We start from the raw sequence: 19,177 nt of genomic DNA on the forward strand, positions 1-19,177 counted from the left end.
TTCATACCTATAGTTCAAGGAAAGTAAACATTCGACGCATTAAATTTAGTGACAAATTTGCCATTTTTTCTGCCAATTATGTGAAACTGTCGTGTAACATTGTCAAGACGCACTCTACACCTGCTAAGAGAACAACGTAATATGGCGGAGGAATACCGGTCGCCATTAGGACATCTTTATTTGTGTTTTTTTTATTATTATTATTATTTGGTACAGATGTCACTCATATTATGTTATCCAGGTAAAGAACTTGTGCTTTCGTTCAACATGTCTTTTTTAAATATTATTTTTAAACAATTTAAATCATTTTACATACCTTAATATCGGTGACGTCACTTTTTCATGTTGTACATTGTACATAGGTGTATTCCTTTTGAATTACATATTAATCGGCCTTCATGTCAGTTTCATACATATTATATGGGACTAAATAGGATGGTAATTGATGATTACAATGTATTTACGTGCGAAACAGTAATACTGTGGAATTCGTCTATCCTGTGCACAGCTAGAATTGTAAATTTATATATCATGTTGTTATACAATATTCTTGTTCCCTGGACAACTTGCTAAATACAATATACATAGCATACAGTCTAGTGAAAGTTTACGATACGACTTACTGTGAATTCTTCTTTTATTTTCACAGCAATAATTCATCATATATTCAGGAATGTCCTTTAGACACCTTCCCTATTATTTATACGGCTGTGTCTATTTGAATGTGTAAAAATGATTGATTGTTGGCTTTGTTCAACATGGATGGAATGAAAGAATGTCCCTCCCTCAACCTACCCCCTTTCTCCCCCCCCCCCCCCCCTCTCTCTCTCTCTCTCTCTCTAAAAGAAAGAAAAGTCCAGCAACACCGTGCCTTTGGGACGCCTGCGCGTACACACTTAACCCTCCAAGCGCACACGCTAAAACCATAAGCGCCATGATAAGCGCACTGTACGCTGGGTAACGACATGGCGTCCAATTTATGAGTTGGCCAGACTCTCTTAATATACGGCACTGACGGTGATAACGTCAGGACGCCCTCAGACGTTTGATTAATACCATCAGCAAGATAGGTGGCGCTCTCTAGCGTAAATTGCAACAGTCAGAAGTACCCGAGTTGCCGACTAATGTTTGTTGGGTGCCTGGAAATCGAGAACTGGTTGTCGATAGAATTGGCATGACCGTGACGTCAATCTATGAACAATGAAATTCACTCAAAGCTTTGTTTAAACCTTGAGTGACCTTTTCGGTAAAGCTATAGGAAAATTATGATAGAATTTTGGAGGTTTGGCAAAGAGTATTGTACTATATTGCAAGTCCACTTAAAGATACTGTCCGATCAGAGTATTGGGATATTTATGTCATATACAAGTGACAGCCATAAATAACACTTGCATTTTGTGTGCGTTTCATGTTGTCTTTGTCTGTAGTTATGATAACATGGCAATCATATTCACGTCATGTTTGTTTGTTCGTTTACTCACTCTATTTGCACAGATAATGAAGATCAACATGAGAACGCAGTGTCGGTGTCACGGCGTGTCGGCCTCGTGCTCGATCAAGACTTGTTGGCAGACGATGCCCACTTTCAGTGAAGTCGGCGACATCATTAAAGAAAAATACCGCTATAGCGTCGAGGTCATCATCCGGAAGAAGAAGAAGCGCTCCCAACTCCGACATAAGGCCAAGCGCAATCGACGATTCCCCATCGCCGACGACGACCTGGTGTACATGCAGCGCTCGCCCAACTACTGCCGCTACGACCAGGAGCGGGGCATCGTCGGGACGACGGCCCGAGAGTGCAACCGCACCTCGATGGGGTCTGACAGCTGCGACCTGCTCTGCTGCGGCCGAGGCTACAACACGCAGGAGATCCGGCGAGTGGAGCGCTGCGACTGCAAGTTCGTCTGGTGTTGCAAAGTCAAGTGTAGGGTGTGCGAGACGGTGCAGGACATCTACACGTGTAAATGAGACGCGCAAACTACGCGCGCGCCCATCACAAAATCTGTTACACCTTTTTACACTGGCAATTAACCTGCTATCCAACACTCAGTGACTGCTGTTATACGCTGCATGGGAAGCCATGGAACATTTTGTGTAAACTCGTCGCGTTGACTCGTGAGTAAAAGGAGAGCCACACAAGTAAAGCGTTTGCACTCCAGGGGCAAATCTGCAAGTACTGGGCATGATGGTGGAATAAACACTAATAGGCATATTCCATAGTCGAATCTATATTGTCCTAGACATTTACTTATGTATATTGTGTTAAAAACACACACTTCCAGCTTTGAGTTTTTGTCCTAAAGTTATTTTGGTTTTGCGTTCTCCTTTAATCATTGATATGACATCACCAACCGTCACACACAATTATTCTTGAAAGATGAATCTTTCTTGTCCGTGAAACAAGAACACTGCAGAAGAGTATTCATTCGGTAAATTTTCATTTCATTTGCGTTATCATATCACTGCCGTAATATGGGTCATGTTGTTTGCCGACAGTCGGTAGTCCACATTGAAGAAATGGAAAGATGCCATTAGTGATAAATCGATTGGAACTTTTTGTCCATGTTTCTACAAGTGAATGAATAACAAACAATATGCAGAGCAGTGTGACAAAGACATATCACGCCTGCTTGTTGGATGAAAACTCGTACACTGTCTGACAACCTTTGCAAACGATCACTCGATGGTAGATTACTATGCTACGCTAAGGTTGCAGAGGTGACGAAGGGGTCAAATTTTGTGTGACGACAACTAACATCTAAAACGATTCTGACCTCGACAGCATGCTATTTGAAAGAACAATCGGCTACACTATCGATATTATTACAATGCCCTCTGCAGATATCGATGGATATCGATCAATCGTTGATTAGTGTTGTTCAACAGATGGTTTTTCATTCAAAATAAGATAAGTTGAGTTTCAGCAGTTTCACTTTCTCTTTTTCAAATATATGAAATATACAGCCAGTACAACATACAATTGTACATATCACAAAAAATGATGAATAAACCGCAAAATATTATCATTCATCGCAAGAAAAAAGTAACAAGCAATGAATACCACTTACGCAGTCGTCGTGTAGTTTCGTTTCGTTTGTAGTTTCGTTTTATTTCTCGCCTTCGTGAAAAATAACAGCAAACAAAATGATAAACCTTATCAAATCTCAAGTCATATAAGGAGAGACATAATTCAGTTGACATTTATGTCCATTCGTCCACAAAAACCGTAATGAAATGCAACGGATACATTACACGATTATTATTCTAATTCTCATCTACTTCCTGATTTCTTGATGGATATCACAATACTAGTGATGCAAGCTTCCTTTCTACCCTGAATGCTGGTAAAGCGGTCAGGGGTGTGAGGTATAACAGTTATAAGGCAATGTGATATGGGATTACAAATACAAAACAAAAATGGGCTGAATAATTAAATTCTAAGATGGGACTATTCCCCTGTAGTGAGAGCATGCGTAAATGACGTTCGTTTACGCGGTAATCAAATGAATGTTGCATAGCGAATATAACATGATGGAAAAGGAACTGTCATTACTTATCCACATTGACAATACGACGTATATTCTAGGTGTGTATGAGGTACCCGTGTGAGATGATATAGCCTTTTGTTACTTTAAAATATTATTTTAATCCGTTCAGCATTATAGTTCAAACGCTACTAGTGATATTTGACTAATGCTTTGTATGACACATGTAACACGGTGCTTTATGCAGATTGGGAAAGTACTTCATAATGCAGTGTCAAATTGATAGTATGATAAAACTAATAATATATTTGTCACATACTTGTGTTGTTTTACTATCTTTGTAAAGAAAACGGAAAGTAGTGATCCAATTCTAGAGGAATGGGGAGATATGGAACATTCTTTTTTAAGTATTTACTGCCAAATGTGCATTGCCAATGTTTGAGTAGGTATGACCATTCAGGGAGTACCTGCTGAACGAAAAAGGTAATTATTGTACTCTTTGATTACCCGTTTGTAATCGCGTATTTTCCTTTTATTCGTTTACGCTTGATGTCGTGTGAAACATACCAGATATATTGATCGTGTGTCAACTTCAATATATCATCCACATTTTTTTTCTCTCTCTCTCTTTCTCAATATGCATATACATGTGACTTATCCTTAACTCGTTTTGTCCTGTGCTCGCGCTTTATGTTGGCAAAGAAAATGCTGTGTTAGAGTGAGAGGGTTGACGATGTAACGTATCAGAGTAGAGCTTTCGTATAAACTGACAAGACATCTAGTCAGAGTTACTATCAAGGTTTCTTTGCCTTTTTTCCCTCCAAGAGCTTGTGCTTGTTAATGTTGTTGCTTTCTGATAATATTATTAGCTTGACAGATAGAAATATTGTCTCTCTTTGTAGCTAAGTGCTTGCTCATTTTAGCTATACGTGCTTACTATTAGTGAAATGCTTAATTTGATAGAATAAATCATATCTATATCTGCATAATAAATGCTTCTCGCCTTAACAGAATTCTGCATACGCGAAGCATTATGCGACATTATACTGTACATGTATATGGTTTATGTACATATTACATCCAAATGATATGCATTACTTTTCTTTGTCCTTATGTGTAAATTGCCAATTTCATAATACGTCGCTTTTTTGTATCAAGAATAAATTATTTTACCTAATTTTGACTGTCTATGGGTGATTGTGAGTCTGTGAACTTTCTTGTGAGCAAAGCGTTATACGTTTTATAATTTGTCATTTATTTATGATAACATGAAAGAATATATATATATATATATATATATGGTATGATTTATGTATCATTTGAAAAATCTAACGGAAACACTTCACTTTCATTTGAGGTAATATACCTGTGGTTACAGAATCATCAACAACCTCTAGCTCGTTAAATTTGTACCTAATCCTGATATTGGCAACAACACAAACACAATCAGAATTATATTTATATATATCATTTATCATTTACCACAGCACGCAATGAGAGCAACTGTTAGTTTTTGATTTAATCTCTGTGCTTGCTGGAGAGTTCTTCACAAATAGACCGTACAAAGAAAGGAAATATTTCACGTGTGATGACAACAAACAGAAAACCCTTGTTATCATACAATAACCCGTTTACTTCAGGCAAAACATGTGCAAATGGACCGACTGAAAGTTAAATGACATTCGTGAAATTCATTCAAAAGCCGATTCTAACCTCTGTGCGGTGTTTGTCAAAATATCAATACTTATCAAAAGTTATTAATATTATAATGATAATGTAAAAATAAACAAACTAACAAACAAAAGATTTGATCAAAGCTATCAAATTCCATGATACAGACGCTTTCAAAACGCTGCAAATAACAGTTACCTTGAGGGAGTTACAGTCTCGAATGTTGTTCATTGTAGGTTGGGGTTTGAAAATGAACGATGTATTTGTAGTTATTTAAAGAATTTTAATCATCATTATAATGAGGAGCGTCCCAGGTAGACGAATGTTGTCAAGGTCTCCAGCCTGCAGTGTTATTGACAACAGAGGGAGCTGTAGTCTTCAAGTGGAGGGGGAAGGAATAACCTGCTGCTCTCATCTCGTTTACTAGTATTTTGTGGCAAGATGGGAAGGACAGCGCATTCAGTTCAATTTAATTCAATTCAAGTATACTTTATTTCCATCAAACAAAAAGTAATACATAATACAAAAAATGCATCTATGATTTCATATTGTTCGACAATTTGAAAGAAGTACAAGTCATAAAGAACAAATGATTATACGAAGAGAAAATAGTGAACACTTTGCACTGGTGACAAAAACTAACAGCGATGGAAAAGGGTGATATAATAAGAGATATAATACATTTGAATCGTACCATCCCGAGCCCCTTCACTTTATACTTCCAGAAATATCATAAATTGGAGGAGGAAAAAGCAAACAAGCATTGTAAGATAAGAAATGTGAACTTGACAGCAACAACAGCTACCTACTACTACAACATATACAACAATAGCAGTTAGCTGTAGGTTAATGAAGGTGAATCCCTCTCCCATTTGGAGGCTTGACATTCTTTCCTTCAGATTTAGGGAGGGGAATATATTTGAATGGTGAAACCGTAAACTGTCATTACGGACGTCTGGTCTAGGTATGAACGAAAAAAACAAACTTTCCAAAAATTTTCATCAATCTGAAACAAGATGGTTCTATCAAACATGAATTGTTTTAAATCTTTGGTACCATTTAGAGATTTTTCCATTTTATTTCCAACACAGCAATGAGATATCACATACAATAACATAGTGAGGTTTGAGCGCAAGTTTGTAACTGTGACAGACAACGGGATACGGACCTCGAGAGTCCGACCCCCATTTTTTCAGTCAACACGCCACTTTAACGGTTTTCACGATTCGTAATCCATCGAAGTATGTAAACAAGGGAAAGAATCTAAACATTGACCCAATGGTTTGAGACAGAGATTACCCGTTAAATTAAAAGAAAAACTGCAAAATTCGGTGGTAAGAGCTTTGGACGGTATACGTCATATTCAGGCACTGAGGGCGCCCTATATAAATTGTTACAATCTACATTGCTTCGCCAATAGACCGGTGGATCAGGGAAACCAAAAAGCAAAAATAGATGTGGATTGAGTGAAAGCAGCAATATGAGGAAAACACATTATTGGAAAGTTTGAGGAAAACGAGAACCACAAGAGTTATGAATTTTTCGGTTCCGGTTTCGGCTTCGTCATCACTGGATGAGGAGAATACTACATGAAAGCAAGACATTATTTTTTTTTATTTTGCCACTCATTTTAAGATTAAGTATCTTTTTTTTTTTCTGTTTGAGCAAAAGTGATATTTTCCTATGTCTGCGTTGTTACTGGCATTCATTCGTCCTCACACACCACGCGACTTCAATGTCTGGGGTTTGGTAATACACATTGATTGAGTGTACAGTCTCATTTATTCACATACTTCGGGATTTCAAAAGTTCGATTATAACCAGGAAGGAAGATACGAAATTGAAGTGCAAAAATAATTACTTATATTGATAAAAATCAAACAAAGAATAATAGGTGTCTTTTAGTGTCTTTTATCAATAACTTCACTTGTACCCTGGTTGCATGTCCGTATAATGAATGATAAATATTCCACTCTCTTATCTTAGAATTAAAACGTTATGCCATTGCTCAGCTGGAACGTTGCCTCGAGAATTCTGCTATTACCCGGTAACTGGCCTAAACAGTTGCACAGCATTGTGCCAGAGTGACTGGATAGCGTTCAAAGCCCATTGACCTTGATGAAATAGCGCCCTCTGTTAACCGAAAACCCTGCTCTGCCATACTCAGTAAATGCCAGCGATCTACTAGTACTTCGAATTTTGTGGCCGACATTCACAGATTTCATACGTTCGCTATCCCGCACCGCTTCTAGCAGGCCAAACGATGTCGTGATTAGGTGTATCTACGTGACAACCACACGGCACGTCACACGGCTTCCGAAAATGAGAATTGCTCTTTCAGGAAATTTAGCCAGCAATCTATTTTAGATTAGCAGATTATGCAAAAACGTGCACAAAAACAACTCATAGGCACATCGTCGGCCACAATGACAAGTTGTTTTGTTTTTGTTTCTTTATTAGCATTTAAGTTGAGAATATTTGACTCAAATATGAGGGGAATCCCATGTTCAGCATGACCAAAGCGGTTTATCGAAGTTAGATCAAGTACTGTCAATCAAGCCATCACAACTTTCCCGCTAGCAGTCCAGCCCGTCCTCCAGAGTTTCAGGAATCTGCTCAGCGAGTTCAATAATAGCTTGGGATAATGAACTAGGAGCCTACTTTTTTTCACCTCAGATTGGCATTGCTTAAAAAGAGAATAAAAAAAAAACCCACACAACAGAAACAAACAAACAAAATCAAATCACAGCAAAATAAAACAAAAAAGTAAATACAATCAAACGATCAGAATTATTGTGTTATGGCGTGCTTCTTTATTCCAAGAAGGACTTTATTCATGCGCTTTCTTGTAAACAATATTTTATATTGTACCAATGTAACAAAGTACCGAAATGACAAAAGCGACTGAATACAGAAATAAACGGTTAAAATAATAACCTGAAGTGTGATCCTGCATTATGAGGGGACATAGAATCGGTATATAACAGCTAGAAAAAGTATAGATGGTCGCCATATTAAGCATAACTTGAAGAAATGGTCGACCTTATTTGGCATATAGTCACGTACAAGAGGGCTGTATTATGAATCATAAATGCTGCTTGAGGTTGTAAAGTGTAGTAAAGTGCATGTGGTGCTAGTGTGTGAATGTACTTGTGAGGCCGCACTCGGGCATTATACACAACACAGTATAATAATCTATACACAGATATAGATTATACTACGATGTATGACTAGCATTAACAAAATGTGTTGTTTATTTGTTTGCATGGATGTTTCTGTGTCAGTGTGTGTTTGTTTGGATGTGTGTGTGTGTGTGTGTGTGTGTGTGTGTGTGTGTGTGTGTGTGTGTGTGTATGTGTCATCTGGGGCCCCGTTGCTAGAAACTTTGCGTTTAAACGCAACTTGCAACTGATTGTCACTGGCCAATCAAAATCATTGTTGCATGCATGTCTTCTTAATAGGGCAGACCCTGAGCCAATCAGCATGGTTGTTTCAAAATTAGCAATTATTTGCAATTTTTTTTTTTTATTCACGTTCCATATTCCACATTTCGTACAAGTTTTATATTCCATTTGATTTGAAGCAGAAAAGTTTTTTTTTTCACACAATGGTCAGTTTTAACCAATAATGCACAAATGTATAAGGACATAATTAACGTGTAATATGAGGAACCCACTAAAAAGCAAGGCTTGTAGGATGTGGGTTCCAAAAATATAACATAATATAACAATTGATTGCAACTTTCTTGCAACGGGGCCCTGATCCCATTACTTTACTTGTACCTCTTCTTCTTATATTTGTATCTCTTCTCAATCGGAATGCCCATTCGTTTATTTGAATATATTCGCACATTATTATGTGTAGACTTTCTTCCTTTTTTTTTTACTCGGGAAATTTGCTAATTGTACAAGCTTCGCTTCTTATGCAAGTTCCCTCCATGTTCGTTACTAACGCTAGTGCTATTTCGATAAAGTGATTTCATGAAGATCAAATTATTTGTATATTACGTAGGTTCATATGTGCTTCTAGTTGCAGGTGTGTATGTATTATTGTTTGTATTTGCTTAATGACACTCCCACCTTCTTGTACAAATTGTTAATCCTACGTAGCAATAAATTTGTATTATTTGGATATAGAAATAAATGAGATGAAATGAAAATGAAATTACAAAATTAGCCGACATGAAATAGGAAATTCATGAAAATTACTTGAAAATTTCACGTGTTTTCACCAATGTGATATTACTCGAAACCACACTCGCATATCAGAAGTGATGATATCATCGCCTAACAAACATTTTCATTTACTTGACCACAAAAATATCATATTCTTTTAATCAATAAATTCTCAGCTACAACTCCGTTACACAGTAGTCTTCGTTGCCAGGTTATTATAAGAATAAGATAATTTGATTCGAAGGATACAACTGATACGTATTGATTTTATGTCAAAAGTTGAAATATGGCGAATAAAGGTTAATATCTGTACCTCAGCGGGGGACTTAAAGGGTGTGTACAGTTCTGGTCGAGGTGAGGATTTAGCTTTTAACGTTTTGCAAGGTATTCAGAAACCACTCTATGAGATGTCAAAGAGCATGCAGTTCTAAGGGGTATCAAAAGTTTATTCGATGAAAATCGGTTTTGAAATGGCTGAGATATCCAAAAACAAGGTGAAACAAAGAGATCCTAATAAAGTTGTGGCATGTCGCCTTTTATTATTAGCACTTTTGGGGATATCTCAGCCATTTGAAAACCAATTTTCATCAAATAAACGTTGAATCCTTCTTAAAATTACATGCCCTTTCATATTTCATAAGAGGCTTTTCATTATCTCACCTAGGAATGTTCAAAACATGAATCCCCACCTCAACCAAGCAGTATGTACTGTACAGTCCCTTTAAAGGATGAATTTACCTCAAGGATGATACATATGGATTATATTGCAGCTATATTATTATGTTGTGTTGTAGCTGTAGGAACCTACTTAATATACTGTCAGATTGTGTGTTTTGTCATGAACATTAATTGTGAGTGCTTTAAGCACCCATGAGTGGATATGTTGCGTGTTCTAAATGTCTATGAAAATAATGATACTAATCATAATAGTAGTCATAGTAGTAGTAGTAATAATGATAATAATAATAAAATTATTATTGTTATTATTATTATTATTATGATTATTATTATTATTATCATTATCATTCTCAATAAAGTTAATAAATGAATATAACCTGCCTGATTAGAATTTTTCTTTGATATGTTATCTGCAGTATCCTCATTTAATGTATGATGAATCAACCTGCAGTTTATGCAGTTATGATTGTTTACTTCTGGCTTATGCTCCCATTATATAATCACTGCATCCGTACCAGTAGTAACATATTGAACTCGTTATGAATTTGATTCTAGATATGTGTGTGTATATACTTGTGTATCTACATGCTATATTACATTTTTACCCTGTTCTTATTCCTTAGGTTCTTGTTTTTTTTCCTTTTCTTTTTCATCTCTTTTATTTTCTTTTTCCTGTGTACCTTGATAATTTAGTTTTTATATAGTTTCGTCATTATTACTTTGTGTCCTATCTCCATTGAATGCATATCAAATTTACACTGGTATATTTTCTTGGAACCTGCGTTTACAAGCTTTGCTTTTGCGGTTCCATCATATTTCACAAGTTATAGAGAATTGTCTTATGTACATTATATACGCTGACACACTTTCTGTCCACGACCCGATTTATAACATATTTTGTATCTTGCTTGTTTGTATTCTTTTTTGATGTATTTCGATGAAATGTATCTCAAGTGAAATATGAAAATAAATATGCTGGAACTGTTTACTGTGTCTCGAGTGTAAGACCGGTGCAGTTTCAGTTATTCAATTCAATTCAATTATTATTATTGTCATTATCATCATCATAGTCATCATTATTATCATCATTATTATTATTATTGCATGGGAAATATTGGACAATCCATTGAGAAGTTAAGACTTTGTAAAGGGCTATGGCTCCTGATGATAGCACAGTATTACACTGTAAAAACATCGGTATTAGATTTAACACCATGGGTGTTAAATCTAACACCGATCAAGCTTCAATAAAGGACCACACCCACAGATGTAGAAAATGTATTGTGACGGTGTTAAAAAGTGTTCACCTGGCACTTCGTGGTGTTAATTTGACACTGTGGCTGGTGATATTTTTGACACTGCGCTAGAGTTAATTCATTAATGACACTGCATGGTGTTGATTTGATATTGGTGGTGTTAATTTCAATGGTATAACACCCGTCCAGCTTCAATAGGAGACCACACCAACTGGTGTTAATGTGGTGTAAATGTATTTACACTTTTTTTTTTCTCAAAAATCAAGTACTTTATCGGAAAATTCTTCATCGTCTTGTTCAGAATTAACAAGAAACTCAGTCCCTAAGAAACTACTAGTATTAAAAAAACAACAATTTTATATTTTGAAATGACACCCGGAGGTGTTAATCTAACACCATGAATGAGCACCGGAAATTTAACACCAGCTCGGTGTTTCATATTTAACACCGGACTTTTTGCAGTGTATGCATGAGATTTTAAGAACAAACTGAACAAACCGTCACTTGGCACTTGATAGGTATCTGTACAAGATTTGTCATTGCATAATGCATAATGCACGTATCCTTACATCTGATATTTTCAAGAAACGGAGGAGGGGGAGATGAGGCATCAGAAGGTTATTATTACTGTGCAGAGTTTCACATTTGACCAGAATTGACGTGAAAGTATAACGATGATGTGCATTATGTTTGCAAATAATAGATTACATATTATATAGAGATGATAAAAAATGTAACTTTCAACCACAGAGTTATACATACTGTGTGTTCACAGAATATGTGAGTCTGTGTGTCATACATGAGATGATTATATTAAAGAAATGGGTCTAGAAACTTATACGAAAGAGTGCAACTACAACAGAGCTATACACATACTGCATGTGGAGTGTGTTAGTCTGTAAATTTTAATGTTTACTACCTCACATCGGAGCAGCGTGGACGCTGGGTCGGTTCGATATAGAGTCGATGATTCCTACAGTTAATGAATATAGGATGGGATCAAGATTGGGTGAGGAAGATAATCATTTGCAACCTCCATATTTCCTTTCTCCGTGACCCTGGCGCGTCTCTTTCGCACCACTTCATATAACATTAGCCTTCCTTGAGCATGTCATGGTCTTCAAGCAGTATTAAATTTCGAGCTTATAGTCTTGGGTACAGCCTGTCTCTGGAAAGGCCAAAATTGTAAGTCGAGCTTTATTCATTTAGTTATTATTATTATTATTATTATTATTATTATTATTATTATTATTATTATTATTATTATTATTATTATTATTATTATTATTATTATTATTATTATTATTGTTATTATTAATCAAATCGTGACAGAATTGACAGATAAGCGCAAAAGGCTTACAGAAGTATCATCAGAAAGAGCAAAACTAGAGAGGCTTCCGACAAGACACAGCTAGAGAGAATCCTATCCTCGTCATCTGCTCTATGAAGAAAATTATTACATTACAGAAATAATGCACCATGGACTATTCAAACCATGCTGAAGTTAACCACAATTATCATTTTTTTTTTGAAACGTGACCATGGGTTTGATGTCTTGACATCGCATGATTTGCTGTTGTAAACTGGCTAATTTCTTTTCTAATATGAGGTTTGTCATTCTATTACCTTAAATGATAGCGATTGATTGATATATTGAGTTCTCTTAGTGTGTCTTTAGAACAACAGTGTACAAATCTGGTATATATCTCCTTCGTACAAAATTTTCCAGTTGTTTGTCTATCGAACAAAATAAAACATTCAGCGTTCGTGATAAACAAACAGTATAGATCCCAGCGATTCGCAGCTATCATACAAGTACACCCAGAATGGCAGATTTCTTTGATTCGCTCATGATTTTGTCCGGATGGTAATAGGGATGCATTTTCTGGCATCTCACCCACGTGGCCACTGTAGACAAGTGGTCGCTATGTGACGGTTTAACTGAAACTCCACACTGGCTAGACTGAACACGAAATACGAGTATTATTCAGATTCGAGTCGAGTGGGTAATCATGACCGGAAATACTTTCATTTGGTCGACCTATTTCGAGGCTGTATATCAAGACAACGGTTTCTCATGTCTGTCTGTCTGTCACACACACACACACACACACACACACACGCATACACATTCACCGTCACACGCACTTTCTGTCTGTCTGCACCCTCTCTTCGAGAGAGAGAGAGAAAAAAAAAATGACCCCCACGATGAGATCTCCATGACGCCAAAGAGTTGGGGGAGGTTGTCCCGAAGTGGACGCTCGTCGCGCTTGGTCAGAATTTCAAGTTGAAGGGCGATCTTGGGGGGATCGATAATGCTTCGATCTAATTACGGGTGTCCATTACAAACAACAGAGACAATCGTGAAAGGACGTCTAGAAGGCAGCGAATGTCGGTCACCATCCTTCTGGACATCTTCTTCTCGAAGTTAATTCTGCTTTTTTTTGTCTATGGTCTTCTTCACTCTCTCCTTCTCTCTCTAGACTCTTTTTCCTTCCTTTTCTAAATTTTAGAACACTTTTATGGCGAAGAATAGGGATATCTCTCAAGTTTGGAGAGTACTTGATGTCGTCTACCGCTGACCAAGTCCGGTTTCAGCCAGGCTTGTAAGTAGCAGCCACCGTGTCCTTTCTGCTCGCTGAGTGAACTTTTTTCCCCTTGGCGCCACTTCAACCTAGGTAGGCCTACATGTATAGCGATACTGTCTTAGCAAGACAATACATTGGTCTGCGCGTGCGCAAACTGCGAAGCTGTTGTAGATACAATCTGATAAAACAGAAACTCATCGTTTTTAGATGAGATACTGAGGTGTCATCCAACTTTCGATGTGAGTGGATTTTATGTGTGTGTGTAGTTGTGTGTGTATGTTTGTGTGTGTGTGTGTGTGTGTGTGTGTGTGTGTGTAAGGAAATGCGCATGAAAGTACATGTAATTTACGTTCTTTACGACCTCAATAGAGAGGTGCTGCACGATTATTGATTGCGTGTGTGTGTGTGTGTGTGTGTGTTTTGTCCTTTCAGACGGAAAATGTTATATGGCTAAGCTCTCACTCTTTGTATATCTATCTTTGTTTATATTTTCTATAATGCATATATAACATTATAATATCATGGAACATATCTAGAGGCAAATTAAAGAGAGATGGTTTACCTCTAGACCCTGTAATAATCATCATACCTTGTTGTTCATTCAAATTCAAATTCAAACTCAGATTCATTTTACACTAAAATTTAAGATAGCTGTTCCATTATTTTCATCAGAGACACCTCTCATATCAAGAGAGAAATTAATTGCGAATGAATCAAATCACAACGAAATTTAATGGAAGGAAAGAGGAATATTATACCATTCACAGTTACAGAACTTTTCTGCAGACAACGGTGTAATAGATTCATTCGCTATACTGTCAAGTTCTGCTGTCCATTGAACCATGTAAAAGCTATTCGAGGTCGTTGCTGTATAACAGCATGGACCTATACAACAAAAATGTTGTAGGTCCATGATAACAGCAACAGGAAAACGTCTTGACTTCCCGTTCCACTGACCTCCATGGATCGTTTGACTAACAAAGTAAACTATAAAGTCATAAAGATTCTGACGTCACATTCAATGCCCGTCACATGACCGGTTAAGGACACGACAAAACACTCACGTGACATGCTTTATGCTACTCCCAAACATTGACTGACTGAACTGGACAAAGATCTGGAGAGTACCAAAACAAAATGCCAGAGAAAAAAGAAACCGCGAATAACCATGCAAACTCTCCAACTGCAAAAGGAGTCATTTTCCTGAACTTGCACGAAGTGACTCCTCTATCTACGATGAAAGACGTGAGAAGCTTTGTGATTTCGAAGAGAGAGGGGGTGGGGGAGAGAGCTGTGTTGGGAGAGGGAGAGTGTGTATTATGTGTGAGTATATGCGCCATTCTATCTCTTGTCTGTCTGCCTTGTGTGTGTGTGTGTGTGTGTGTGTGTGTGTGTGTGTGTGTTCTTAGTTTGTATCGGGGTTCCCTCCATCCAGGTACCTGCAGTCTAATTTACCTCCAATGAACAAAGGATACCAGAGATCCTTGAAAACATAAAGAGATAAAGTCTTCGAATTGCGTAGAATTTCGAACATCACCATCAACATCATCACCATCATCAACATCATCATCACCACCACCACCATCAACATCACCATCATCATCATCACCATCAACATCATTACCATCATCACCATCATCACCAACCATCAACATCACCATCATCATCATCACCATCAACATCATTACCATCATCATCATCATCATCACCACCATCAACATCATCATCACCACCATCAACATCACCATCATCATCAACATCATTACCATCATCAACATCATCATCACCACCATAATCATCACCACCATCAACATCATCACCACCATTAACATCATAATCACCATCAACATCATCATCACCACCACCATCATCAATACACTTATACATTATATTTGGCACCATCGTGGCCATACAACATTATCACCACTGCATTGATTAGGAGGATGAGTTGCCATGGTAACCATCACCGTCGTAATTGTCGTTGTCGCATCAATCTTTACTATAAATACCGCTATCATTGACATCATTGTACTTTAAGTTTCCTGACTCATACCATTTTAGTGTTATCATCATTGTCATCATCAACATCATTGTCGTCGTCGTCATCATCATCATCGTCGTCGTCATCACGATTTTAATCATTATCAAGTTGCCACATTCGTCATTAATCAGAAAAAAAGCACAACGTGAATAATGGAAATGATACAAAATCCACGTATCAGGTGTGATGAAGAGGATCGTCATAATATTGGGAGTCGGTTTTCTTTCTCATTCCTCCTCGCCCTCCTTCTCTATCCTCTCCCCTCCTCCTCCTCCTCCTCCTCCTCCTCTCTCTCTCTCTCTCTCTCTTTCTCTTCTCCTTCTCTCATTATCACAATTTAACCCTGTATACCTTATTTTTGTGATTTCTATATACCAGTCCCTTCCACCGCACTCCTCATCACTGCATGTCACATTACCTTCAGCATAACGAGGCATCACCTTAGTCTTATTTACTACCACCACCATCACCACCACCACATCATCATCATCGTCATCATCATCATTTATTGCCTCCGCTTATATCGTCATGCAGGTAATATCTGCAGAGACCTAAATTGCTCATCATGCTTTATACCTCCACCATCAGGTTCTCATCCTTATAGCGCCCCTCGGTGGCCGTCGAAATGATGTATGATGAACATCAATCACGTCACCACTGGTGGATATCCAGCCAACACCTTCTGTCCTCATCACTTCTCTTGTCAATCGCTCGACTCGCCCTATTCAACGCATTTCATGCCAAACAAACTCCACCCCGTTACCATGGCAGCCCATCCGAAATCAATCTCAGACCACATCATTCCTTTTGTTTGTTCGATGAAGCTGGAGACCCCAGTCATTGCGCGAACGAAACAAAACAAAACAAAACACGGGGCGTGACTCGAGATGTGCGTACATCAATTACCGCGCAGATGGGGGAACGAAAGAATAAAAGATAGCGGTGTGCACCGCTGCCATGACTACAAGATATCGGGGAGCGCTGGTAGAATGGAAGCGTTTCCATTTCAACTTAAATATACCAAACACAGTGAGCTCATAATTCCAAAATTCGATTTACGAGCATTAAAGTCGCAAGGTGATACAATGAGAATGTAAAATGGGCGAGGCGGTCCTGCCTTTTTTTTTTTTTTTTACTTCTTTGCTTAAATTTCCTCATACTCAAGTCGATGGTATCACTTCGGCGGCTTGGTTCTTGCGTGATGCATTAATTCATCAAAGAAGTATTGTAGTCAGAAGCCATTCCATTAACTCGATTGCTTGCGAACTCATTAGTCGTCGTTGATTCAGGTTAATTTTCTCTCGCAGTGATGCCTTTTGTGACATGACAGCGAGGTCAGACAAGAGTATGCTATCATATACTACACCTCTTCGATTTTTCGAGGTTGTTTCGCTCAGAGAAAAGTAATACACACCTTTGAATCGACAAACCTCGGCGCAGATTGTTTTGATTTTACTGCGCGCATCGTACAGTAACTCAATCTAAATTTGAGCTTGCGCACGCGGAGCACGGAGGACGCGGTCTCTCGCGCGACATGAGAAAAAAAAATGGCGTAAATCCGTTTAGCCGCAACTCAATATCAATCGCACTCGCGGGGTCCTTTAACGCGGTCAGGATATTGATGTTTCGGTTTACAATATCTTGTTTTGTAATTTACTCGAAGCAATACATCTATCCGTAACAGATATTTGTGAATATCATCTCAGTTACAGCGCTATCCAGTCGTTGGTAATAAGTATTAGTCATTTCGTTTTCTTTTAGAATGCTGTAATATGATGGACAAAAATAACCTCCTCTATTTCCCTGCCTCTTGTCTGTTTCAAACGAGATTCATGAAACCTTGATTTGCAACAACAAACTTTTAAACATAAAATTCACTTCGACCTAAGATAGACGATAATGTTAAGCTTCCATCAGTGATTCACTAGTCCTACACTGCAAAAAGTCCGGTGTTAAATAGTGAACACCGAGCTGGTGTTAAATTTTCGGTGCTTATTTATGGTGTTAAATTAACACCCCCGGGTGTCATTTCCAAATTTTAAACTGTTTTTTGAAGAGTTTCTTAGTAACTGCACTTCTTGTTGATTTTTAATTTAAACAAGACGATCAAGAATTTTACATTAAAATACTAGATTTTTGAAAAAATGTGAAAATAAATTTACACCAAAGTAACACCAGCTGGTGTGGTCCCTTATTGAAGCTGGACGGGTGTTAAACCATTGATATTAACACCAACAAATATCAAATCAACACCATGTGGTGTCATTTTTTAATTAACACCAGTACAGTGTCAAAATAACACCAGGTACAGTGTCAAATTAACACCACGCAGTGTCAGGTGAACACTTTTCAACACCATCACAGTGCATTTTTAACACCTGTGGGTGTGGTCCTTTATTGAAGTTTGATCGGTGTTAGATTTAACACCCGTGGTGTTAAATCTAACACCCATGTTTTTACAGTGTACCATAGCAAGATACATTGTATATTTATAGTTCACACATAACCCGTCCTTACAGCCAAGATTGGTGGAGTATAAACAAGTCAACTTTCTTCAAGACAATTGTCTGAATTCATACACCAGACCTCCTTCACAGATGTACATTAAATAGGCGGAGATTTGAGGAAGAGATGTTCATCGTCACCGGGAGTTGGGGAGATTAGAAACAAAGTAACGTAGGCTATTAATTTGTTCACCTTGCATTCTTTTCTTTTCTTTTCTTTTCTTTTTAACATTCTTTGTGTGCTTGTGTCTTTACGGATGCATCACAATATTTACTAGTAAGCACGACTTGCTTCTTTTTTGTACCTGCAACCTCCCCCCCCCCCCCCGCCTCCCTTTCGAAAGTCATCTCCACTACAATGGGTACGGTTTACTCCAAGGTTTAACGTAATCAGTTGTTTACTTTTATTTTTTTCGGTTCGTAGTCTTCTATATTCCACAATTATATGATGATATCGCTATAGCTAAACCGCCTTGCCCAAAGCGGAGGGCATCTACTCTGCGAGAGTCAACCTGATGTGCAAAAGCGAAGCCACTGGAAATGAAGACAGTAGGCGCAAATCTATACCCCCTTTTGATGGTGGTCTATCAAGCGAAGCCCGGACGTAATAGGGGCAATAATGTCAACAAAAAGAGTGTTTACACAACTTCATTGTGCGGTAGGCGTGTAGCCGTAGACAGACTGCACGCGTATTGTGCGCCGTAACACCCAAATTAACTCAAGCGCTACACGTGTTGTATGTGTTACTGGCGGGTCGTAGAAAAGTGCCGTGGTGTGGG

The 19,177-nt window shown here is 37.9% G+C and overlaps 1 protein-coding gene across 1 annotated transcript in view; it reads left to right on the plus strand.

Annotated features, from left to right (window-relative positions):
• LOC140238271 (protein Wnt-16-like) overlaps window positions 1-1,968 on the plus strand; it is a 36,988-nt gene extending 35,020 nt beyond the window's left edge. The window contains exon 5 of the mRNA XM_072318210.1: window positions 1,495-1,968. Coding sequence (XP_072174311.1) covers window positions 1,495-1,968 — 474 coding nt within the window. The remainder of the gene's footprint in view (window positions 1-1,494) is intronic.
• Window positions 1,969-19,177: the final 17,209 nt, after the last annotated feature.

This window comes from Diadema setosum, chromosome 2 (assembly GCF_964275005.1).
Source record: "Diadema setosum chromosome 2, eeDiaSeto1, whole genome shotgun sequence".
Classification (NCBI taxonomy): domain Eukaryota; kingdom Metazoa; phylum Echinodermata; class Echinoidea; order Diadematoida; family Diadematidae; genus Diadema; species Diadema setosum.